The sequence below is a fragment of the Pleurodeles waltl genome, chromosome 3_2 (genome assembly GCF_031143425.1).
Source record: "Pleurodeles waltl isolate 20211129_DDA chromosome 3_2, aPleWal1.hap1.20221129, whole genome shotgun sequence".
NCBI classification, from domain to species: Eukaryota; Metazoa; Chordata; class Amphibia; order Caudata; family Salamandridae; genus Pleurodeles; species Pleurodeles waltl.
The window spans coordinates 102,865,413-102,892,474 of record NC_090441.1 but is presented as its reverse complement, the minus strand read 5'-3'; the positions used below and the strand labels follow the sequence as shown (position 1 = coordinate 102,892,474).

Genomic DNA, 27,062 nt, shown 5'->3' with positions numbered 1-27,062 from the left:
GTATAAAGGAGCACCCTAGAAAGAAGAAGAGGGACTTGGCCCACCTGGGGGCCTTAGTATGAACAAGCGTGGGACACTGCACTTTTTTTTTATTATTGTTACAGCAAATTTGTATTTTTTTTTTTAAGTGCTTTTTTGTCCTGGCTAAAGCCGAGTCCCAAGATGGCTACCAACACTTCCTGGTTTGACGTGCTGGCAGCCAAGCAGAGCAGTGCGTTTACCGGCACCATCTCTTAATCTTCGCTAAGTCATTGCAATGGATCCGTGGCCCTACATATGCAAATGTATTTCTCCTTTAATATCTCTAAAACTACTACATGGATTTACACCAAATAAGCGAAAGCGTATCCTGCATACCAAAAGCTAGCTTTCTGCCAAATTTGGTGTAATTCCGTCTAGTGGTCCGGGCTGTAGTCATGTGTAAAGGTCTTATGGGAATTAACATAGGAAACACAACATTTTTGACACCCTCACCCTTTTTCTCAGCGGTCAGGACGTTGTGTGCTTTACTCTCCGGTGTTGGTGTCAGAGATTGACCTTCTTCGCAAATTCCAGGGATCTTTTTATATCCAGGATTTATTCATCAGCACAGTTCCACAAACCAAAGCATTTAAACATCAAGATTTTCTCATGGTATGCGAGTCCCTTTTCCCTTAAATACATGTGCCATGTCTGACCATTAAGTGGTATTCCTAGTGACCAAACCCACTATGATAGCAATGCCACATCAAACTTCCTGTAACAAGGCTCTTACGTCTAAGGCAAAAACAAACACATATACTAATTAACAATTAAAACTTTCACTCACATATGCTAGTTTCGGGATTCTATAGGCCATGTTGCTGGACTCTTATTATCGCAGTGGATTAGAACACCACCATCTGGAGAAGTATCCATCCACTGTTGACCGCCAGTCCTCACACCAGTCCAAGTTGGGATCCAGGGGCTGGTATTCTTCAGGATCCAGTGACCCCTCCCAATCCTTGAAATAAGGCTCAGGATACGACCTGGGAAGTACGACTCAGTCGGCACCAGAGTCGGTGTTGTCTGACGCCCATATGGCGCTGTATCAGAGTCAGGGATCAGAATGGGGATGGCACCGCCATTGACATTGGGACCGGTGCTAGGGAAGTTCGAGATGGTACGACCATCATTGGTCCAGAACCATCATTGGACTCAAGGGGCTCAACTGGCACTAGGGCCGGAGTCGTCATGGTGGAACCATTAGGGGCCCCTCTTGGACCTGCGGAGGGTACAGGCCATCCAAATATGAGGTGCATGGCCTCATAAAAGTCTCGAAGTAGGGTGGGATCGATCCAGCTCCTAGAAACTCTGAGAGGCATGGAGACCGCCTAGGTGCTGGCTCAGCTAAGCAGCTAGGCCTTGAATGATGATGCTGTCTCGTCTCATCGGCCAACAGACAAGGTGAAGTCAAAGACCTCTTTGACTTCTTGCTCTTACTCTTGCGGTGGGACTCCGCAACTGCTCTCTGGACCTTCCTCACTATTGGGAATTAGACCATTGCAGTGTTGCACGTCGAGCAGCTCTGTGCTTGAGGTATCACTCCCCGTGCGTATGGTGCGACAAACAGCACGGGCCTTTGGTTTGTGGTCATGCTCAAGGCACCAGAGGCATACAAGATACAGGTCTGCCACCGACATCTGACGGTAACAGGCACCTCAGGGATTGAAGCTGGCCTTTCTGGATGACACCGCTGCCACACCAGGAGAAAATCTCAAAAAGGATTCAACAGAAAGTTGAAAGAAGTTTAGTCAAAATGTGACTAAGGGATAGCTCTCTCCAGATCTGCGCTGATTGTCACGGAAAGAAAAGAACTAATATCAACAAGCTGGGGTGGCACCTATACAGGCATCACGCATATCACTTTTGGCATGGATGACGATGCCAAGGACAGCCAAATGATGCCACCTACTGGTGCACAGGCGTACAGCTCAAGAAAAGTTTCTAGATCCAGTCTGATGCCTGGGGATAATTCTACGATAAGGAATCTGCGGCTAGAACACACTATCAGATACCTTCCTCTATCCATTTCACCTGTGGTTCTTAACCTTTTAACTTCTCTGAACCCAAGCTGAATCATTGCACCATGGTGCAACGGTGTCTGGATTGCAGGGATGATTGTTTTTTGTACGGGAAGGGACACCTTCCTGCACAAAAACAATCACAAGAGGTGTTTTCTTTCTATGTGTGCTGCATAATGCAGCACACAAAGAAAAAGGAAAAATGAGGAGAAATAAAGGTATTTTTCCTCGTTACGCCTCCCCTGGGGAAGCATAGGCTTTTGATGCATTCTCAGATTTACGAAATCTCGTAAATCTGGGAATGTGTCAAATGCCATGGATGTCATGTGGGAACATCCACTGTAATGCCCATGGCACACCTCCCTGTCACAGGGAGAGGCAACGCAGCGGCTTGTGCTACGTTGCCTCAGTCCATATTTACAAGGCTATGAAAAGCGATGCAGGGTGGCTTTATGTGGCCTTGTAAATACGGTCCTGCAGCGTGTGCCACCAGACCGTCACTGAAAGTGACGTTCCAGTGGCGCAATAGGGCTTGTAAATATGCCCCTGAATTTTTTGAGGCACAATTCAAATATGTGAAAAATAAACTTCATAGCTGGCTGTGCCTAATTGCTCTGCTTGCATTTCAGCGCAAACACGTCAATCAGCTCCGAGCTGCTGTTGAAAACTGCCTGCCCCTCTCAGGTAACTCGCTAAAAGTATTAAGATCACAAATTCAATAACACCAACAACACAGTGCCCGTTGAGTCTGTTTAATGATCCATCAACAAGATGCCGACACTGCGGTAACTGACTTCAACAGGTCAGAACCTTCAGTCTCAGCAGCTCATGAAAGACACAGGCATTCCAGTTACAATGTCATGTATGGGCTATGGCACAGGCAGAGAACAGACCACAAGACAGAGGCATTAGAATATTACAGCTTATTGAGTCATTTTAGGAAGTATACCTTCTCACCAACTTTGGGGTCATAAAGTAAAAGTATAAGAATCAGTGCCTCACACAGTTGTCAAATATTTGTCACTTTGCTCTTCTAACAAACTACGCAGTGGACAAAATGCTCCGTCCCCTTGAAATACTGTTTTGATTTTAGCCCTGCTACTTCAAAAAGATTCACACTCAACAGACACAGATGGATCCGAGCCACCATATTGGTACAATTTTCCCTGGAAAGGATTCTGTCAGGTGGACGTGAATAAAGAACACCATCTTGTAGCTGACTCTACCCTTGTGGATAGGAAAAATAAGAAAATGTGTTGCTTACTGTGCCTCAGTGGCCGCTCTCTCGGCGCGTCTTGGTAGCAGTGGTTCTCCAACAGAGCATCCTTTCGGGAATTTGTCACTAAGCCAGGTTGAATATTGCAGAGGCTCAACGTTGGCTGAAGGGACTGGGATGGTGAGACCTCCTATATCGATGGAATCTGGCGAAGTATATTAAAATACATGATTTAGCTCTATTTTAGTTCAAAAGTTCCATTCATTGGCTTAGGCATGTTTTTAGAAGGCAAGTTCATTTAGAAGAAGCCACTGGTAACTAAAATATATATTAACACCGATAGGTAGCATTCTTACAGTCCTATTACAGTCTAGACATGAATAAGTCTTTGCAAACACTTCTGGGAACACCACAAAATACTCAAAGGCTCACTAAGACTACATTTACAGTGCTACAGCCATTTGCCACCCAACCACAATGCTAGCGTTTTTGAGTAGTTTTGAGTGTGGGCCACATGAACACCAGCTGTTGGGCACTTCAGAATATTTTTCCTACAGAGCAGTGAAAATAAAATGCGACAGATGAAATGTCAGTTTACAAACCTATATAATAATAATAATAATATAATTAGTTTTATGCTAATTCATCTAAAAGGAAAATACTCAATTATGCCCATGAATAAGCATTCATGGGTATTTGTCCAGTGAAAAATGCACCATAGGTCTCTGGTTGAAGTTAAAAGCTCAGAAAAGCTGTTTGTATCTACTGCCACAACATTCGAATTGTAGATTCACAGAAACAGTGAAGACTGAGAAGTATTCGCAGATGTACTGCAACTCATGCGGATGGCTGTAGCGAGGAGTCCTGGTCCTGGCCCCCGGGCTCCACGTTCTCTGGCAAGAGGGATGTATTCAATGATTCTGTGGGCATCAAGCACCCCTGCCGTGGTACCTCAGATCTAAATCTGCTTTAGTGTAGAACATGTCTTCCACAAAGTCGGCGCTTTTTTTTCAAAATATAATGCCTCAATAACTTTTGAGCAAAGCCACTGATACAAAGAAGGGCACAACGCTTGACATATCTATTAACACATATTCAGGAGCATGTGTTGTGGTCAGAGTCAACTTTAAAGCGACTGACATTTATTCCATGAGGCCTGGGAGAGCCCACATATCAGATGGGTTGCTCTTCGAAGCACAGACAATAGTCTCGACAGTGGTAGGTCATTCTATAAGTTTGGAACAGAAATAAGTAAAGGGTGAAAGATGTACAGGAGGAGGCAATCTTATGGATAGAGAATCAGTTGTACAGAAGACGTTTTAGGCGGAATTTGACATTTATAAAAGTGTATCTCAAGTAATGCTTAGGCCCTCAATACATAGTATGGACCTGTGTCCCTGGCAATTCCAAGTAGAGCAGTGCTTCTTGGCACAGAATCATTAAGTTTGCAAAACTGGACTTGGTAATCGCGGGTCTGGTATTCCAGGCTTGGAATCACCAGAGCTGGTTTCACCAGGTGCAGATGTGTACCCAATGAAGGCCGTACAGGGGGAGGGAGCTGCAGGCAGGAGCACAGCTTGTCCCCAAGCTCTGCAGCACCTAAGAGGAGCAGGCAATGCTGCACTCAATCCCATCCAGGCCATCCCTGGCTCTAAACCGCAAGTCCCCGACCCCAAGTAGCAAGGTTGGGCGTAAGTGTGAACGTGGCCACATCAGGAGCCCAAAGTCCGGGGTCTGGTTCGGGGCAGACAGGGAAGCCTTCTGCCCACACAGCTGCACAGGTGAGCAGACTATGCTACTTTCTAGCAGGCCGGAGCATTCCCTGTGAGAGCGCGCAAAGCCTGCAACCAGTTTTTTTCATCCCACAGCTGCCATGATAAAAGTGAAAAGGAGAAAGCCTCAGGCCACGGGCAGAGCATGGGGCTGATAGATGTTGCACCAAAATCCAGCAAACTCATTGAGCGCCATTGAATGCAGAACATTGAGACCAATTCACATTGAAGCTGTGAGGAGTACAGCTTTGAGGTTCAGGGGGTCTTTGGAGGTTGAGGGCAAGGAGAAAAAGTGGAACCATCTAGGAGACAGTGCAAAAGATGTCTGTATGATATGCAGTTGGCTTTGGCAGCAGTGGTCTGAACAGAGTTGACAAAGGCATGATGGACTCTAGGTCTTTCACATGTACAGCAGCAGTGACATTTCTATCCGTCAAACCTACTGCTTCACTCAAGCAAATTGATATCACAAACAATCATTGAATTCACATAATGGCCTCTAGGACATCAAGAGTGGGAGACAGTTTAATTGTGATAGAGAAAAAAAACGAAAACAAAAAAAAGCATTTTGGATTTTTTCACCAGAAGTAAAGTCTCCCCCTTTCTCACTCTCCTAAGCACCTCCCTGGCCACCTAAGCAGATCTGGTGTTTATATTGTTACAGCAAAAAATACTAAATACATTGTCTTGTATTAAGGTCTTTCGCTCACTCCACTATCTATTACAAGTGCCGGAAATACAACGTTTCACCCCTTTCCTATTAAAAATACCTATTGGTGCTAATAAAACAACTACAAACTCCCCCCACTGCTTGTGAACTGGTGGCAACACCCTATGCGTCAAAAATACAATACTCTATAAATTAGTTTAAGAGTTAGCTTTTGTTGTTGAGGATTTTAATTGTAGTAACTTCCGCACAATTTACACTGCACTTTTATGACCTACCTGAATAAAACGCTAAAAAAACGCTTCTTACTTTTGTAGTGAGGCACATTTTTGACAGTTTGTCACATATACTGGTTTAACATAAAATCAGAATGGCAGCATTAATAAATATGTAGTCATGAATTGTACGACACTTGAGTAGTCATGATATGCATAGAATCTTTAACCTAATGCACTTCTTTTAACATCACTGATTACAATTATTGTATTTCTAATTCTCTTCGATGTAATGAGTTGCTGAGTGTCAGAGCCAGGGCTATTAACTGAGAAATTACCAAGGTGTTGACTCCCACAAACTTAGCAAACCGGTGCTTTGCTAGTGAAACACAATTTCAATAGGAAAGCCAATGCTTAACGCCTGGTAAAAATGGAACAAAACACCAGGCTTTTTCTCAGGGAAGTGTGTTAAGGATTTAAGAAGTACTATAACAATATTAAAGTCATGCAAGAAATCAGAAAAATCCCACACCAATACAGTAAAAAGGATTAAAATGTAAAGATCAACAAAAATTGATATGGAATAAGGGGATCTAAATTTCTGCAGAAAATGACAAAAAACACCTATTGGAACAATAGATCTGTAAAAGTCAATGTTAGTCCAGGTGCATCACTAAAAGCAACAACCAAAGGAGCCTCTTGCACCGAACACGCATATACAACAGTCACTAGCAAACTGCTGTGTCTCAGCAAAGGGCAGAGGTAAGGTCAGTTATCTTCCAGGTTGGTACGAATGCACTTAATATTGCCGGTGTGCTTCTGTGGAGATTCCCACCACCAAAGCGAGGGGGTAGACAGGCCTCTATGCCCCTGCTTCCTACTGTAGTCGAGAGTCGCAATTGCTCAGATAGTACATAACATTCTCTTGGGCACTCGTGAAGTTCCCAGATAGCAGAGGGGCGCTTCTAGCATAAAGAGGCATAGTCCACTTTGGGAAGCATACTCAAACGCATTTTACATCCAGAACTTTCAGTAAAGATCCCCGCACCAACTACTTTGCTTGGTGTTCTTATAAGACGCTCCATTTTTGCCTTTTATCTCTTTGTACTATGCAAAAATATAAGGAGAAAATCAGTCTTGGGTTGCTTGTGTTCCAGTTCAGGGAGGACCACGCCTGGCAGTTCAGCTGGACTGTTCCTATTGGAGCAGTGTCAAGACTGATTTGCATACAGCTGGGTCCAAACTGAGGGGACATAGAATGCAAAATAACAACGGCCTGGGATGTGGCCTGAGCAAATAACAGTGGCTGAGATCAATTCAAGCATTCCATCCATCACTTTTTAAAATATTCTTCATTCTGACAGCCTAAGTGGGACGGGTATGACTAGACATGGGTTAAGTGCACACTTTGCCACTAGTAACAAGCTATCACCGATTGATTGATGAGCTCATACAATTGCAAAACCAGTCTTGGGTGGATTGTGGTCGAGTTCAGTGAGGACAAGGCCTGGCAGTTTGAGCTGAACTCTTCCAATGGAACAGGATCAAGACTAATTTACATATGTCTGGGTCTATACTGAGGTGAGAGTGTGTGCAAAATTATGACAGACTGGGATGTAGCCCGGAAAATTTCCAGTGGTTGAGATTAATTTCCCTTGGAGGGAAGAGTATGTTCAGATGTGAGTCTTGTGCACTGCGTGCCACTGGAAACAAGCTATACCCGACTGTTGAGCCCTAAAGAGGGTTAAGCCGGTTTTAAGTTGCTTGTGTTCTGTTACAGGGATGACCTGTCCTGGCCATTCAGGCTGGATTGTTCCAATTGGAGCAGGGTCATGACTGATTTACAGTCTCAGAGGGACACCCTCAGAGCAAAAAAACATATCTTACAATAATTTTTTTGCAGCGAGTTCGTGATATTTGCTAATTTGCGGCAAAAGAATAAAAAAAACTACAAGCATGGGCTCCTGCGCTTGTTTTTCTTATATGCCCCCGGGTCGGCCAGGTCGGCCAGGTCCCAGGGGCATTACAAATTTAGGGTGAGGGGCATCCCGGCCTCCACACAGCTCCAAGGACCACCAGCTCTCTAGAGCTTTCATCTTTTTATATGCAGGGGACCCTCAACTCCCCTGCTGCCCTGGGGAACGCCACCTCCCCAGGGCTTTTCTTTTTATCTATGTGGGGGAAGGGTCTGTGGCCCCCCCATTGCCCTGGGGACCCCCACTTCCCCAGAGCTTTCCTTTTAAAATATGCGGGGTGGCCCGCGGCTCCCACGGTGCCCTGGGGACCGCCACCTCCCCAGCGCTTTACTGTTAAAATATGTGGTGGGCCCATGGCCCCCCCCCCCCCCACCGCTGTCCCGAGGACCACCACCCCCTGGGGCAAATATTTAAAAATAGAAAGGGGGTCCCTTTGGGACCCCCAAACCTCAGGAACCACCACCCCCTGGGGCTACGTCCTAGTTGGAGGGGGGCCACGTGGGTGCCACCCCGGGACATAGCTGTTTGCTGTGGCTTGGATGCAGCTCTGCAGCTGCATCCAAGCCACAGCAAACACTTTGGGTTTTTACAGCGGGATGTGTAAAGCAGGTCCCACTGTCAAAATTCGAATTTTCATCTCTGTCCCCTGCATGTGTGCAGGGGACAGAGTTGAAATGCTTCAGCAAGCAAGGAGCTGCTGTCAAAGCAGCTCCCTACTTGCTGAAGCAATGGCACTGAGAGGGAAGCCTTAAGGCTTCCCCCGCAGTGCCAGGTAGCCCGTAAAGGGCATTTTATTTTTAACATTTTAAAAAATAGATTAATTAATTAATTAATTAAAAAATATATAGGCACTGCGGGGATCTCTAGAGGGCTCCCTTACCGTCAAAGATAGCTCATAAAAGGTTAACAAAAAATATAAAAACCCGGTAGCACAGTGTGAAGGTCTGAATGGGTGTTCAAGTCCAGCTGGACTCATTTTAATTTTTTGTTTTTAATCATTATATATTAAACAATTACATTTGTTTAAAAAATTGGAAACACATAACTCATTCTAAGTATATCAGACATCAAAGACTAAAAAACTTTATCTCTCTCCCTCTCACTTTCTTTCGCACTCTGTCTCTCTTTCTATCAATTCTCCCACTCATACACCCACTCAGACACTTACGCACCCACTCACAGACCCACTCAGACACTCATGCACCCACTCACAGACCCACTCAGGCCTTCATGCACTCACTAACAGCCCCAGTCAGACCCTCTGGCACCCACTCAGATAGTTACGCACCTACTCAGACCATCACACACCCACCTACTGACACCATGATGCACCCAGTCACAGACCCGCGCACATACAGATGCACCCACTAAAACACTGATGTATGCACTCTCACACCCAACAGACACTCTTACCCCTGATACAGCGGCTCACACCTATTCTCACACCCAGAGAGGCCGCAGACAACTTCCACAAAGCATGCGCAAAGGGCCTTGCACAGCATCGGGTTGGGTGGTCAGGGGGGTTGGCTGTAGGGACTGGCTACAGGCCAGCCCTTGTGGGCAACCCCTACTGCACACAGGATATGTCTGTGCATGGTGCAAGGTTGGGTGCTTATAGGTAGTTGGCCTCCAGACCCTGTGGCCAACCGCCACCGTGCACAGCCGAAGGCCGTGCGCGGCAGGGGTTGGATTCACGTATAGAATTAAAATGACTATACGTTAAAAAGAACATAGACATTCACTGAAAAAAACAAAGGTTACAGGGGCGTTATAAATAGGTTCTGAATTTACTTGTAAAAAAACAAAATATTGATGAGAGAACTGTGCATGGTGAGGGTGTGAGTTATAGTAACCTTAGGGCGTGAGTTATAGTCACTTGAAAGAACTCTAACTGCTGAATTTCTATGGTTTTGTACGAGTAAATTCAGAACCTAACTATAACGTCCCTGTAACATTTGTTTTTTTCAGTGACTATATATATATATTTTTGTGTTGGATATATAAACATATGTGTATATATATATATATATTGTGCTGCTATTTCCGAGTGTAGGTGACACTTCCAGCTTCATCGACACTCATGAGCACACCATGCTGATCATGAAGTATTAGTTGATTTAATGTGCATTTATACTCGGACGGCCACAATCCACAGAGCAGGGATACGCTTGTCTTGGTCTCTATTTTAAGGCATCAGGTCATTCTGTTTCTAAATCTGACACTGGTTTTAGCAGAATCAATAAACCCCACAGCAAGGAGAGGAGATGAGTAATGACTCCATGACAAAGCCTGAACTGAGCCCCTTCACAAGGGACTCCTCATAAAAGACAAAGGACGCTGGACTGTAAACTGTGCTTTGTACATAGGATGGTTTAATGCAGCTGATCTTCTGCTCACAGTGGAGACTACTAAGCATTCTAAAACGTAAACCAGTGCTTTTAAAAAATGTCTCTTTATTTATTTATTTTTTTTAACTTTGCCCACTGCGGCACGGCTGCTCAGTTCCCTGTTATTGCATGTGCTCTGATCCCTAAAATAATGAGAAAACAAGCTAATCCCAAATTGGCACATTTACTTTCCTGTAAAGCTGCATAAGGCGAGGAACATGCACCAAGGGAATGAAAGTTAAATGCCACTTGTGGGCTGCAGAATGTACTGTGCCATTCACTAGGCTGGCAGGGGAAACATGGTTTGCACATACATGTGTAGCCTGTGTGCTGTAGCCTTAAAACTTGTAGGCAGGCCTTTCAAACAAGCCCACAAGGTAGGGTGCCAGTGCTTAAAAGTGGAACATGTACTAAATTACGATTGGCCTCTTTCTACAGTGGCTAGCCCTCAAAAGCTATTTTCACTGTGTAGGGCTGTGACTTGTTTCATAAGAAAAGTTAAAGTGTAATTAAAATACTTTTTCTGGTTTTGGTTTAGAATCAGCTTCAAAGTTCATTCAACTGCTATTTCTCATCTCCATTAAAAATCAAATTTAATGGTGAAGTTGGATTTTTGGTAAATTTATAGGAATAGTGACTGCTTGATGCTAATTAGCATTAGTCTGCCTGCAACTGGCACCGACAGTGCTTCCCCTTTTGCAGGGTGTGAAATACTGTTCTCAGAACAGAAACAATGGCTTGAGCCTGACTGGATGGCTTGGGTGAGGAATGTCAAACAGCTTTGCCCAAGGGCAACTATAAAGGTTACAGGAGCTTCACTAACTTGAAAGAGACCAGGGAGAGCCCTGTCATTTTAAAGGTGCCCAGTTGATGAAAGTACTTTTGTGGGCGCTAAATCCGAAGTATCCTACCTAGCTTTTTCAGCCCAAAACAAGAGCTTCAGTAAGACTTCATCCAATGGTCGTCAGACTTCAAGGACATCACTGAACACAGTCTGCAAGTCTGCGCTGCTGGGGGATTTCGATTTCCATGAAAAAGGCAAAGAGCCTGATTTATATGTTGATGGAGAAGGAACTCCATCACAACAGCGATGGAGTTCGCTATCCGCAAACATATTGGTCCGCCTGCCGATTTAGAAACGGGGGACCATAGGTTTAATGATCGGAGAGACTACTCCCTCTCTGCTGTGGTCAAACCCCTCCGACAACCTTTCAGAGTAAAGGCTGTGAAAGGTCTGGCTGTATATCTGCCCACCTAACTACTACTCCCTGTCTGCTGTGGTCAAACCCCTGCGACAACCTGTTAGAGTAAAGGCTGTGAAAGGTCTGGCTGTATGTCTGCCCACCTAACTTAGATGTGTGGCTATACGGATGATTTTCAATACATGTCACTGCCAGGATAAAACCTGTTAGTAGGGGGCACTGAAAAGTGTTCAATGCCACCATCACCATAAAGGAAAACTCCCATGGAAAGGGGAGAATTTTTTTTCATTCAAAAAGAAAATGCCACTTACATAATGTAAGTTTTCCGTAAGGCGTCATGTTGACGGAAACGTCAGTCGAACTTACAATACATTGACAGGAACCACTGTGATGGTGGTTCCTGCCAATGCTAGGAGTGTCTGCTGGGCCAGCAGACATTTCAAAATTTGGCAAGCAGCACCTCCTCCAGGGCAAAGGAGTAAGTTACTCTGTCACCCTGGTGCAGAAACAGCAAGATTTCAATCGGGCAATAAGTCAGAAGGTAAAAAACTTTAACCAGGATAACCTGCATGGTGTATCTGTGAGAAACTGGGGCTGATTGCAGAGGCCCCCTAACTTTTTGCCCCCATTTTCCACTTTATGCTGGTGTTTTCCTGACTCTGCTGGTGCCCTGGGTACTGCTAACCAGTCCCAGGGCCTGTGCTCTGTGTAAAATGGATATGCAAATTAGGCTAATTATAATTGGCTAAGTTAACCTACCTATAAGTCCCTAGTATATGGTAGGGCATGTAGGTTTAGGGACCACAGCATAGGTGGTGCACACCTAGGTGCATTGCTGAGGTGCCCAGTGTCATTTTAAAAGCAAGCCTGCCTTGCTGGCTGCTTTTAAATTAAAGTTATATGCAAATTCGACTTTGGAATTAAAGGTACTTCCAAAGTCTTAAACTACCTTATTTTTACATATAAGTCACCCCTAAGGTGTGCCCTATGTGCCCCTAGGGCTGGGTGCCATGTAACTATAAGCAGGGACTTTATAAAAATAGATTTATAAGCCCTGGTGAGGTAAAAACAGCCAAATTCGTTTTTCCCTCATTGAAGTAAATGGCCTTCATAGGCTAGAATGGGCAGACTTTATTTAAAATTTTAAAGTCTCCTTAAATGTTACATACCAAGAATTTGGTATCAAATTGATTGTTATAATAAATCCCACAACTTCCAGTTGTTGGATTTAATATAACTAGTGCAGGTAAAAAGTTTAGACTTTACCTAAAAAGTTGCCAATTTCAGCTCTGCATTGTTTTTGCTGCTGTGCTCTGATTGGCCAGCCTGCAGCAGCTTCTGCCAGGCTACTTTAATGAGGTGTGAAGTGGCCTGACTTCACACAAAGGAATGTGCTTGGGGGAGAGAATCTCCCCTCAGCAGATGGGGAAGCAGGAAGGGGGAGGGCTGCCAAACTGGTCTTCAAAGGCAGAGAAGGACATCTGGAGCACCCAGCAACACCCCCACATCCTGCAACCCCAGACAGCTAGGTGCCCCCTTGATTAGATTAGGAGAGGGCAGGAGAGGGGTGTGTTTATGATTTTTAGCCACACCAGTGGGTGGGCTCAGCCAGATCTCTCCTCCAAAAATCAGATTCATCCATTTTGGATTTTTAGAGACTGTTGCCTTCTGGGATGGATTTTTGCCACACTTCCCAGGAAGTGGTCATCACAGGGGGACGACCCTGTCCCTGATTGGAGGACCAGGGCCCCCCTGCTTTTCACCCAGGAGCAAGGATAAAACTGGCAGACCTGCACCCACGCCTCAGATCCCCACCAAATTTCAAGAAGAAAGAACTACAAGGAGAAGAAGGACTGCCCTGCTGGACCCCTGGCCTGCACCTGGACCCTGCACTCAGAAAGACTGCACCAGCTGCACACTTGGGCTTCACCACAAGAAGGACTTTGCCTGGCTTCAACTGGTTCAAGGAGGGACTCCCTGTTTGCTACAGGTGAAAAATTGCTAACCAGAGTCCCCTGCACCAACTCCTGAAAAAGTGACCAGCTGACCACTGCCCAGTGGCCAAAAAGGAGTTTGCGCCAGGTGCACTCTGGGAGTTGAAGTCCGCACTTCCCAAGGACCATCACAGAACTTCTGGACCCTTGGGGTGAGCTGTGGACCCCAAAAGAACCTTAAAAGAACATCTGGGTGAAGCCCCAGAAGTTTGGAAAAGATTGGAGAAATTTTAGAAAAAAGCTCCATAAAGTGACCGACTCGACGCGGAAATTCTAGCCGGCTTGCCTCAACCGCGACCCGGCCTGACTTCGTGGTTCGTCCCGGTCAAGAAAAACATCCGAAAAAGAGACTAAGTCCGAACGTAAAAAGTTGACCGGGACCTTCCAGCCATCGTATCCGAGAAGGGCTCCACGGACGTCGGATCAAGATCCAGGTTTACCCCGGTCGAAGGATTTTCATCTCGAAAAAACGACTAAGTCCGAAGGTAAAAATCACCACCGAGGAAACCGACTTCGCGTATCCGGACAAGGGCTCCAGGAGGTCGGATCCAACTGGCAGGTTCGTCCCGGTGAAGAAAAACTTCAAAATAAAGACTAAGTCAGAAGGTAACTTTTTAACCGAGGCCTCCCGCGACCTGTAGCCGAGCAGGGCTCCATCGCGGTCGGCCTGAAAGTTTGACTTTGCCCCGGTCCTGGTGCAACCAGATGACCCGATTGGCGCTTTTTGTTTCTAAGCGCTAGAAAATAATAATACTTTAAAAATTCATATCTCCGGTTCCCCTGAACCGATTTTAATCGTTTTTGTGTCATTTTAAAGATAAAAATATAAGCTATTTTTATAAATTGGTTTTGGATTTTTAAACTGTTTCCTGTGTTTTATTTAATTACTGTTTTGTGATATCTGAATGCTTTACACTTTGTCTCCTAAGTTAAGCCTTGACGCTCGATGCCAAGCTACCAAGGGTAGAGCTGGGATTAATTTACTGAGACCTAACTGTACTTTTGTGGAGGTTTGTGGCTTGTTGCTAGGTGTAGGTACCTACCTGCCCTACCAATAACCCATTTTCCAACATAATTGGAAGCAGCGACGGGATCCTGTACTTGTGTTCAATATCACGTTACAGTTTTAGGTAAAACAAATTAAAAATCCTTTAAATTGTCCTAGTGCAAAAATTGTTTTTAATTTTTAATTTTAAATTTTTTTTTTTAATTAATTTGGATTAATTTCAATTATTGAATTTTTGTAATTTTTCTAAATTCTTGTTACCAATTTTTGCAAAAAGTTTTTGTTGACACAAAACTAGGGAACCATGGAGCTTGATCTGGCTAGCCTACCCACACTGACAGTAGTCCAGCTTAGGGGGTTGTGTATTGAGAGGGGGTTGCCTGCAACCCCTGATCTCAGGAAGCAAATCCTGATTAAATCCCTGACAGCATGGGCTGAGGCCCAAGAGGTAGAAACAGAGGAAGCTCCAGAGGGGGAAGAAAAAGAGGAAGATGCTAACTCTAACCACTCAGGGGAGGGAAGGCATCAGACCCCAAGTGAGGAAGAGGAGGAACGGTCCTCGCTGGATACAGTCACTAGGGGCAGACCCAAAGCTAGTGGTAGGAAGAGGGTCCTTTCAGGAGGAGAGAACCCATCCATCAGGGAAAGAGAGCTGGAAGCCCAGCTAGCCTACATAGCTTTGGAAGCAGAGAAGCTGGCCCTAGAAAAGAAAAAGTGGGCATACAAAGAGAAAAGAGATGGAAGCAGCGATAAAGAAGCTGAGGTGTCCATGGGTGGGGGAGTTTGCCCCAGATTACCCAAGGGGGTGGTTCCTGCTTATGTAGAGGGGGATGACATAGATAAGTGGCTAGGGGCCTTTGAGAGGGCACTCCAAATGAGAAGGGTTAAGCCTCAATACTGGGGTTCCCTTTTGTGGGAGTTGGTCCCCAACTCAGGGAGGGATAGGCTTCTGACCTTAAGGGGGGAGGAGGCAGATTCATACCCTAGTATGAAGAGGTGCTTAGTCAAGAAGTTTGGTCTGACCCCAGAGCAATATAGAATGAAGTTCAGGGACACCCAGAAGGTCAGTACCCAGTCTTGGGTTGACTTTGTAGACACCTCACTAAAAGCACTGGAGGGCTGGATTATTGGCAACAAAGTTAATACTTATGAGGGGTTATACAATCTGATCATGAGAGAGCACATCTTGACCAATTGTATCCAAGAAAGGTTACGCCAGCATCTAGTGGACTCTAAGCAGACCAACCCTAGAGAGCTAGGGGAGGCAGCTGATGAGTGGTTGAGAACCAGGGTGGTTGTCAAGTCCCAGGGGGGAGACTCCAAGAAGGGGGGGACAGGTCCACAAAAACCTAAGGAGGGAGGTGGTAAGCCCACCACAGAGACTCCCTCTGTACCCCAGAACCCTAAGAAGGAGGAGAGTAAATCCCACTCTCAATCTGACATGCAGAGACAGGGAGACCCAGGGTTAAAAAAGCTCTTGGACAGTAGGGCTTGCTTTGACTGTCAGCAGACAGGTCACTTCAGAGGAGATGCAGCCTGTCCAAAGAAAGTGGTTAGCACTGGGCTGTCCAGTGTAGCCATAGAGGAGGATTCCTCAGATGATGAAGTCCTCCTAGCATTGTGCTGGGAGACAGGACCAGATGGTAAGCTGGTGATCCCTGAGGGTGGGAGTAGGCACTTCCACCACATTCAAGTGAATGGGATCCCTACCACTGGCCTGAGAGACACCTGTGCCAGTCACACTGTAGTGAGTGACCGGTTAGTGACCCCAGACATGTATGTCCCAGGAAAGACAAAGAAAGTCAGGATAGCCACAGGGGAGGTCACCTCCAAACCTGTAGCCATAGTGCCCCTAGAGAGGGAGGGTATCCTTGACTGGATTAGGGTGGTAGTCAGTGCTGACCTTCCCCTAGATTGTATCCTGGGCAATGACCTCCCAGAGGTGAGTCTGGTCACAGATGGGGTGGTCGCCCAGGGCGCCCCCCCAACCCAAAGTCCTGGGGAGTCAGTCCCTACAGTTAGGAGACAGGGGTCCCCAAGAAAAGGAAAGAAGAAAAGGAAGGGTAGGCCACTCTTAAAGAGAGTTCCAGGGAGCCAAAGGCCTTCTGCCCCAGTAGGGGGGGAGCCCAGAGTTGGCACTGGTGAGGCCTCACCTGACCCCAAGGAAGTCCTGAGTAGTCAGGCAGCTGTCCAGATGCAAGGTGTTGCCCCTGCACTGACAGAAGGGAGAGTGGAAGGAGGGTGTCTGCCACAGGAGGTGGTAGCCCCCCACTCTAGACAGCAAGAGGGGTGCCAGGACCCCAAAGTTGCCCCTAAAGCAGCTCAGCCACCTGTCAGTGGAGAGCTTAGGGTGTGGTTCTGGGTACTGACAGCTGTCAGTAGCCTCTGCTGGGTGCTAGCCTTCCTGGCAGCACTGTACTTGGCCTGGGAGGCAGACCCCAGGACCAATAGCAAAGTAGGCCCCCTGACCCTATTGGTCATGGTGGGGTTGCTCAAGTGTTGGGTGACCTCTTTGGGTAAGCTAGGTGTTGCCCTAGCAAAGTTTGGAGAAGGGGAGGTGGGCACCTCACTACCCAAGTTGGCAGAGAGAGAGGAGGAAGACCCCCCTAGAGGGAAGTTTCAGTTTGAGTTGGGTCCTTTTACTGTTGGGATGGCTTCACTACCCAGAGGGAGTGACCCTGACAGGAGGATATAAGGCAGAGTAGGCCCTGCAAAGGGACAGCCAGTTTTCTTCACTGTCTTCCTCGCCTAACAAGCCAGGAAGACTCTCCCAGGGTTGGGCTGAGTCTCCTGGGCGTGTGGGCTGGGGGGGGGTTGTGTGAGAAACTGGGGCTGATTGCAGAGGCCCCCTAACTTTTTGCCCCCATTTTCCACTTTATGCTGGTGTTTTCCTGACTCTGCTGGTGCCCTGGGTACTGCTAACCAGTCCCAGGGCCTGTGCTCTGTGTAAAATGGATATGCAAATTAGGCTAATTATAATTGGCTAAGTTAACCTACCTATAAGTCCCTAGTATATGGTAGGGCATGTAGGTTTAGGGACCACAGCATAGGTGGTGCACACCTAGGTGCATTGCTGAGGTGCCCAGTGTCATTTTAAAAGCAAGCCTGCCTTGCTGGCTGCTTTTAAATTAAAGTTATATGCAAATTCGACTTTGGAATTAAAGGTACTTCCAAAGTCTTAAACTACCTTATTTTTACATATAAGTCACCCCTAAGGTGTGCCCTATGTGCCCCTAGGGCTGGGTGCCATGTAACTATAAGCAGGGACTTTATAAAAATAGATTTATAAGCCCTGGTGAGGTAAAAACAGCCAAATTCGTTTTTCCCTCATTGAAGTAAATGGCCTTCATAGGCTAGAATGGGCAGACTTTATTTAAAATTTTAAAGTCTCCTTAAATGTTACATACCAAGAATTTGGTATCAAATTGATTGTTATAATAAATCCCACAACTTCCAGTTGTTGGATTTAATATAACTAGTGCAGGTAAAAAGTTTAGACTTTACCTAAAAAGTTGCCAATTTCAGCTCTGCATTGTTTTTGCTGCTGTGCTCTGATTGGCCAGCCTGCAGCAGCTTCTGCCAGGCTACTTTAATGAGGTGTGAAGTGGCCTGACTTCACACAAAGGAATGTGCTTGGGGGAGAGAATCTCCCCTCAGCAGATGGGGAAGCAGGAAGGGGGAGGGCTGCCAAACTGGTCTTCAAAGGCAGAGAAGGACATCTGGAGCACCCAGCAACACCCCCACATCCTGCAACCCCAGACAGCTAGGTGCCCCCTTGATTAGATTAGGAGAGGGCAGGAGAGGGGTGTGTTTATGATTTTTAGCCACACCAGTGGGTGGGCTCAGCCAGATCTCTCCTCCAAAAATCAGATTCATCCATTTTGGATTTTTAGAGACTGTTGCCTTCTGGGATGGATTTTTGCCACACTTCCCAGGAAGTGGTCATCACAGGGGGACGACCCTGTCCCTGATTGGAGGACCAGGGCCCCCCTGCTTTTCACCCAGGAGCAAGGATAAAACTGGCAGACCTGCACCCACGCCTCAGATCCCCACCAAATTTCAAGAAGAAAGAACTACAAGGAGAAGAAGGACTGCCCTGCTGGACCCCTGGCCTGCACCTGGACCCTGCACTCAGAAAGACTGCACCAGCTGCACACTTGGGCTTCACCACAAGAAGGACTTTGCCTGGCTTCAACTGGTTCAAGGAGGGACTCCCTGTTTGCTACAGGTGAAAAATTGCTAACCAGAGTCCCCTGCACCAACTCCTGAAAAAGTGACCAGCTGACCACTGCCCAGTGGCCAAAAAGGAGTTTGCGCCAGGTGCACTCTGGGAGTTGAAGTCCGCACTTCCCAAGGACCATCACAGAACTTCTGGACCCTTGGGGTGAGCTGTGGACCCCAAAAGAACCTTAAAAGAACATCTGGGTGAAGCCCCAGAAGTTTGGAAAAGATTGGAGAAATTTTAGAAAAAAGCTCCATAAAGTGACCGACTCGACGCGGAAATTCTAGCCGGCTTGCCTCAACCGCGACCCGGCCTGACTTCGTGGTTCGTCCCGGTCAAGAAAAACATCCGAAAAAGAGACTAAGTCCGAACGTAAAAAGTTGACCGGGACCTTCCAGCCATCGTATCCGAGAAGGGCTCCACGGACGTCGGATCAAGATCCAGGTTTACCCCGGTCGAAGGATTTTCATCTCGAAAAAACGACTAAGTCCGAAGGTAAAAATCACCACCGAGGAAACCGACTTCGCGTATCCGGACAAGGGCTCCAGGAGGTCGGATCCAACTGGCAGGTTCGTCCCGGTGAAGAAAAACTTCAAAATAAAGACTAAGTCAGAAGGTAACTTTTTAACCGAGGCCTCCCGCGACCTGTAGCCGAGCAGGGCTCCATCGCGGTCGGCCTGAAAGTTTGACTTTGCCCCGGTCCTGGTGCAACCAGATGACCCGATTGGCGCTTTTTGTTTCTAAGCGCTAGAAAATAATAATACTTTAAAAATTCATATCTCCGGTTCCCCTGAACCGATTTTAATCGTTTTTGTGTCATTTTAAAGATAAAAATATAAGCTATTTTTATAAATTGGTTTTGGATTTTTAAACTGTTTCCTGTGTTTTATTTAATTACTGTTTTGTGATATCTGAATGCTTTACACTTTGTCTCCTAAGTTAAGCCTTGACGCTCGATGCCAAGCTACCAAGGGTAGAGCTGGGATTAATTTACTGAGACCTAACTGTACTTTTGTGGAGGTTTGTGGCTTGTTGCTAGGTGTAGGTACCTACCTGCCCTACCAATAACCCATTTTCCAACAGTATCCAACCCCCACTCCATCACATCTGGCCTGACTTCATGCCTAAATCCTAGTCAACAACTAACAGTGACATCTGATTTACACTTTACTTTTTCTTGGCACTTGTTACCCTAAGACTAAAAATGTATGTCTAGTTTCACTTACTGGATTTTTGTCATTCTGCAGTCTTTCTTTTATGTAATTAATGCATTTGTTAGAAATTGTCTGTGAGGTTCTTATTGTGCTGTGTTTTCATTTTTTAATTGTTTGATAATATTAAATGTTTAACATATATTTCTAAATGAAGCTGTCTGTTCTGTGCCATAACTACTAGTAGTTCTGCCCAGCTCTAGTGTGTGCTTAACCAGTCAAGATTGGAAAGGACTTAAATCCTCACAACTAATATCCATTTGTTTACAATTCAATTTCAAACCTTTGCAATAAGGATGTCCATGCCATAGTTACAAAGAGTGAACAAACTGCTATTGTTTGAAATGGAGGTTCTGATTGGCTAGGATATGCACCTAAGCCAGTAAGTTATACACCAAAGATAACCTGTGCTCAACCTCTGGTAGTTTGGCACAGAGCAGGAAGGCTTATCATTAGAGGCAATGTATAAATCATTTGTGGAACACACCCACACAGTAACACAATGAATACACCTCGAAAGAGACTCAACACAGAATTATATAAAAATATATGTAGTATATTGTACATAAAACCAGACCAAAACGACATGAATCATAAATACTGTGCATATTATACAAATACTGAGATAGTCCTTATTATCTTGGCCACTACAAGAATCACAAAGACCTACATCATAACATCAGGGCATGTAATGCTAGTTTAAGGTAGGGAAAATCACAGGAATTATCAAATATCACCATATATACTTCAATCACAAAATCTCACCAGAATCGTATAGGGTGCAGCGCACCTGCATACCTAGTAAACATTATATGGTCATTAAACTTCCCCACACAAGGCATTCGGAACCTGCACACCTTGTACTGGTAATACAGTAATTCACCATAATGTCCCTAAATCAACAAAGCGGGGGCCTCTGTTGAGGTCTCACCCTGGAAGACTACAGCAGTTCAAGTGTCCCCTAAGGTACGGCCCTCCAGGGGTGAGGGGACTCACCCACACACTGCAGAGGATAGCAGGGAGACATCCCTGGGTCCCCTGCGTACAGCAATGTAAAGGGGCTGCTGGCTGCATCCTTCCTGCAGCGCTGTCTTCAAGACGGTACCTCTTAGGTGCCACAGGAGTCTCCCTTGACACAGGTGATGGTGTTGTGCTGGTGGAGAATGCCTCAGGGCATGAGAAGAGGCCAGCATGAGAAGAGGCCATCGGCCTCAAATGCGTAGCCTGGACTGTGTGTCACTTGCGCTGGATCCAGGGGCGGGGATGTCAACACGAGCCACATAGGCTTGACCCACCCTTGGCTGCCGGGCAACACAGCTTTGATAGGGCACTGGGGTGGCCTCATCCTACGGTGGGAAGCAGCTCTTAACCCAGGCACTCAGCCCAGCACCGCAGGCTAGAGTGCATTTGCCGGTCACTGGGGGCGAATGAAGAAGTGCTCAGCACTCGCTGACTTTTGGAGCAGAAGTAACACTCTACAACAGGCAATCATTGCTCCCACTTTAGAGCACAATGCTGTGAAACTCACAGGCAGCAGAGCCCTATAGCAGTGGTGTGTAAGTGCATTTTATGATAGCCCTGAACCCTCAAAAACAGGGGGCACGTCAACATGCCCTTGGAGAACACCGGGGCATAAGGTCAGGAGAAGGCAGGCAGGCCAGCGCATAAAGGTCCGTGGCAAAGTGACAGCTCCTCCAGCAGCCCAACAGGCAGCAGGCCAGCACAACAAAGCAGGGAGTCTTAATGGTGGTTCCTCCTGCAGCGGAGCAGTCCTATGGCAATGTGCTGCATGTACAGCTAGCAGCGTCAGGTTACAAGTGCCACGCAGTGTCTAAAAACATGAGGTCACAGACCCAGTACTGATACTCAAAAATGTCTTTGATGATGGCCGACTTCAAAGGAACCCTCAGAAGTGCACAATTCCTTACAGCCCAGCCCTGGCTCCAGACGATCCCTAAGGGTAAATCAGCTCTTTGTGTGAGGGCAGTACACAACCTTTTGACATGTAAGTGTGAACCACTTCTCCCAGCCCAGAAAGACTATCAGTACCCCCTGTCACACCCAGCCCTTTCCTGTGTTGTGGCTACCTAGAAAGTATGCACAAAGCCCAAAGAGTTATAAGCAGAGAGAAATGCCCAATTTCTATAAGTGGCATTTCTAAAATAGTAATGTAAAATTCAACTACAAAAGTAAGTAGGATTTATCATTACCATTCTAAACATACCAAACATGAAAACGCCACTCTTTTATGATCAGGAATTACCACTTAAAAGAGTATAAGGGAATTCCCAATCCTAACCTAAGAGAAGAGCAGGCCTCAAAGCAGCGCAAAACAAAATAGGCTGTTTGTCACTACCAGGACATGCCAAACATAAAAATACATGTCCTACCTTTTACTTACACAGCACCCTGCCCATAGGGCTACCTACGGCCTACCTTAGGGGTGACCTATATGTAGTAAAAGGGAAGTTTTAAGGCTTGTCAAGTAAGTTTAAATGCCAAGTCCAACTGGCAGTAAACTGCGTGCACAGAGCCTACAGGTTTGAAAGGCTATTTCTGTGGGTAGCATAATCAGTGCCTCAGGCCCACCAATAGCATTTCATTTACAGGCCATGGGTACATTATATAACACTTTACAAGGGACTTTCAAGTAAATCAAATATGGAGGAGAGGAGAGAGAGCACACACACTTTAGCATTGATTAGCAGTAACAAAGTGCTCAGAAGGTCAGAAAAATAGGAGGAAGGCAAAATATTTGGGGTAACCCTGCAAAAAGGGCCAAGTCAAACAGATATCATTTAACTAATCAACAGCGTAATAAGCTTAATGCTTAGAGGGCAACAAAAGCACATTCATACTCAAAGGCATGGATGTGACTAGGTCAAAATGGCAGAGGTAGCAGAAGTGAGATAATGAACCCTGTGAAACTCAATATTGTCTTAAAGTTGCATTTGTTCCATTATTTACACCTCAAATGTTTTCTGTTTGCTACTGAATAGTTATGGAATGCAAGGCATAAAAATATGTCAGAAAGTAAATGTACAAAACATGGCTGACCGCAGCATCAATACCGGAAATCGCCTCAGCTATGCCAAACAGCTACATGATCGTCAGGAAGGACTGCCAACACCGATCCGGAGGAGGAATTGCCATAATTTTCAAGGACAACATCAGCTGCAGCACCAACTCAGTCACTGGCATCGACTACAAGGAACATCTCAATTTCAAACTACAAGTCACAGCTAAATTCACCCTGAGTGGAACTCTGGTCTGCCAACCACCAGGACCCCTAAGTCAACTTCACTAGCAACGTTTCAGACTTCGACACCCAGCTAACCATTGACACAAGTGCCTCCATCTTCTGATGAGACCTTAATTTTCACACAGCAGACATGACTGACTCCAACTCAGATGCACTATTTCAAAGCCACAGTAACCTCAGACTCATCTATAACATCTGAACCCACACCCATGCTGCCAGACACATTCTGGACCCTGGTTTTACCTCAACGTCATGATCAACAAACCCACCTACATCCCCTGGAGCAACCACGCCATCAAACGAACTCAATCGACATTCCCCACACCACAGAACATCTATCTTGACAAGCCCCGACTGCCGACACTGGAACAACATATCAGAGGTGGACTGGGCTTCTGCCCTCCACAAAAAACAACCTGATTGCAGGTCACCTAGCCATAGACATCAACAACTTTAACAACCTGATCACAGTCTCTGCCGACATACTGGCCTCTCTGGAAAGAAGCCAAGTATTAAGAACGTAAATGCAGGCCAGCTAGTTCAAGGAGGAAATCAGAGCAAACAACACTGCAAACAACTAGAACAGAGATCTCAAAATTAACTTTAGTGAGGAACCTGATTGATTTAATTTGTATGTGCATCCTCTAGATACGTTTATTGCCTTTTCTGGCTGCATCTCTTTACTTTTCTAGCATGGACCTAGATTCAAGGACAAGCCGATTGCTTTACAGCGTGCTTGTCGTAAAAGTGTATCAGCTGCAGGTGCTGTCTGGAAAACTAAACAGCATGAGGTGTCTGGTTGAGGTAAGATTATACAAACCAAAACGTGATGCGAGGTAAATGAGACTATTTAAATGGGAGAACACTAGATAGACATGACACTATATGGCTGTATTCTTACACACGTTTCACATAGCACAATTACAGATATAAACATTTTATGAGATTGATATTTTTGGGCAATTCGAGTCACCCGCAGCAACGTATTCGCTGGCTTGAAAACCATGACTGGAAAAACCTGAGGATTGAGAATCTGCGTTTTAGGTGCCGTGGCTCCATCCTCTGGATCCTTCTGTCTCTTCGTGTGAGATCCCTTGTCCATCCGTAGAAACAATAATACCAGTGTATTGCCCAAGTAATCCACCCTGCTGACCAGAGGTATTTCTGAAAATACCAAACTTCAAAAATGCAGACCACAAAAACAGAAAATAAATGTTACCTCCAAAAATAAATGAAAACAAAATCCACCTATAAAAATTCAGAAACGTTACACATTCACAAATCCAGCCCTAATTTTCCACCTATTGCAGGAACAAGTAATATTACTTTTTTTAAAAAATTTAAGCATATTTATAACCTAGCTAAAAAGCAACGGAGCCCTGAGGTCCGATTCAAGACCCTTACAATGAGGTATGATCTAAAATCAGACGTTGATTCTTATCCTGTCTCTAAACCGGCAATTTTTCGGCTGCTTTCTGAATTAAAAGATTGACATATTTAATTATTGGCAAATTATCACTTTCCATCATCACTCTAGCACGCATCGGGGCAAGTGCGTAGTCTCGAGATTAGGTAGGTTTTATTTTTCATTTTTATGCTGCAGATTTTACAGTGTACATTTTTTTGCGTCTATTTTTGCAAACCTACATTTTCGCTTAACACCGCTGAGCAGTGTTAAATCAAGAGCCAAGGAACCGCTCGTAGAGAACAAACACTAGCTAAACCCAAATGGCATAGCGCAGAGAATCCAAACATACAAGCCTACAGATAACATATCTGTATACAATAGCTGCAGGCGCTGACCCGGGGGAATGTGGAGAGAGGAGTAGTATTGAAAAATATACTTAAAATGAACACAGCTCTCTTGCGGTAACCTGAACATGTCAAGCCATGGTTTACAAACACACAGAAAGGAAATAATCAAGGGCTTTGCAAGGGCAATTTGTTCTTCACCGTTCAAAGGCAAGATCAGAGTCAAGTTGTGATGCTGTAAAGTGCTTTCATTTAGAAAAGCTTTCCATCTAAGAGCGCGCCTATCACATTCAATTCTGCCTACTTCAAGCTAAGTGTTTGAAAACACTGACTGACAGCACCACCGCCAAAGGATAATACATCTGCAAAGCATATTGTTAAGCAGCCATTCACTTGACATACACCCCGTGTTAGGAGCACAGAAAGAGGCTTCTATGCAGTGATACATTTGTATTGTCTATTGTGAGTTAACAAGGAAATGGCTGCAGTTGAATAAACATGTCAAGTGAATGCTAACTATCCAGCTTCTAATCTGGGCCTACAGAATAAGTTACCTTCGGTAGCGCCTTTTCTGGTAGAGGCTCTATCTAACCGCAGATTCCTTAGCTTATAATATTCCCCAGGTGTCAGATTGGATCCGTAAAATTATTGAGAAGTACCTCTGAGCGCCGATACATGGCCCTGACGACCGCGTCAACGTCATTAGTATTCGATGTGACATAGGCGGTGCCTATATAGGAGCCACCCTAGCGCTGACATCAGTTTCTTTCATGACAAATTCTGCGCCCACAGATGCACAGCCACGTCAGAAAGGTTGTGAGCAGTGTGCTGGACCTAAGAGGACCTTCCGTGTGAGGAAGTGTAGTTCACAGAGCAGGGAGAAAAGGAGGATCGGTAAGGAATCTGGAGTTAGGTAGAGTCTCTACCAGAAAAGGCATTACCAAAGGTAAGCAACTTGCTTTTTTTTAAGCGACTTCCAAACGCAGGTTCCTTGCTTTAGAAGAGATACCAAAGCAATAACCTTCCCAGCGAAGGGGTTGGAACTGAATTAACTCAAAAAGTCCTGCAGGAAGGAGCGGCAAAAGTGGCTTTCCAACAGACCCGGCCATTTAAATGGTAGTGCTTAAATGAACGTATAGAGTGATAGCCATGTCGCCACCTGGCATATGTCGAGTACAGACAATCTGTGTGCTAACACAGTAGCAGCAGCTTTCGCTTTGGTTGAATGAGCTCTCATGTCTTCTGGAGGCTGCTTCTTCGCCAGTTAGCAGATTTGTATGCAGAGTATAATTAAGAGATGGCTTTCTTCTACACACCTTCGCCCTTCTTTGCTCTGGCGAATTCAACGAAAAGCTGATCGTCTAGTGAGTGGCTCTTGGTACGATCGATATAAAAACTAAGGGCCCTCTTCGGAGCCAAACAATGGAGCATCTCCTTTGAGGGGTGAGATTGAGCAAAGAATGCCAGAATTGTGACCGCTTGACCAACATGGAAGGGAGTCACCATCTTGGGTAAGAAGGAGGCATGTGCTTGGAGAACCAGCTTGTCCTGAAAGAAAGTAGCATACAGTGGGTGTATCAAGAGAGCATGAAGTTCCCTCACCCTCTGAACCTATGTAATGGCCAGAAAGAAGACCATCTTGACAGTCAGAAGCCTGAGAGGACAATAATGCATGGTCTCAAAGATGGAAACCATCAGAAAGTGCGGACCAGATTCAAGTCCCATTGGGGCTTAGTGAAAGGGGAAGGCAGAAACATGTGCTGCAATCCTTTAAGAAACCAAGTACCAGCAGGTGACCTAAATAGGATAGGCTGTCCCAGCACCCTTAAACAAGCATTTACAATGCAACGGGTCTCGCGTTTGCTCATGTTAGAGCTGATCGCGTTGTAAACTCCTAACCCGACTTTTCACCTATCGGACAAAAGTGCATTTATGGACATAACCCGAAAAAGTGAAATTAACTATGTAAAGCACTCGACTTCTGCCAAGCAAGATCGTGCTCGTAAATTAGAGAAAAAGAAGTCCACAAGCCAAACGGAAAACAGCGAACCTCGCATGTTTTCTGTACTTGGTCGCTGCGCTCGAGGAGGGCTAGCCACCAGAAAAGGCATGACGTATGCGTGCCTTCGACTAATGAA

At 45.6% G+C, this 27,062-nt stretch overlaps 1 protein-coding gene across 1 annotated transcript in view; it reads right to left on the bottom strand.

Annotated features, from left to right (window-relative positions):
- Positions 1–27,062, bottom strand: part of LOC138286353 (uncharacterized) — a 1,286,679-nt gene that overhangs the window by 202,463 nt on the left and 1,057,154 nt on the right. The window contains exon 91 of the mRNA XM_069226509.1: positions 3,307–3,463. Coding sequence (XP_069082610.1) covers positions 3,307–3,463 — 157 coding nt within the window. The remainder of the gene's footprint in view (positions 1–3,306; positions 3,464–27,062) is intronic.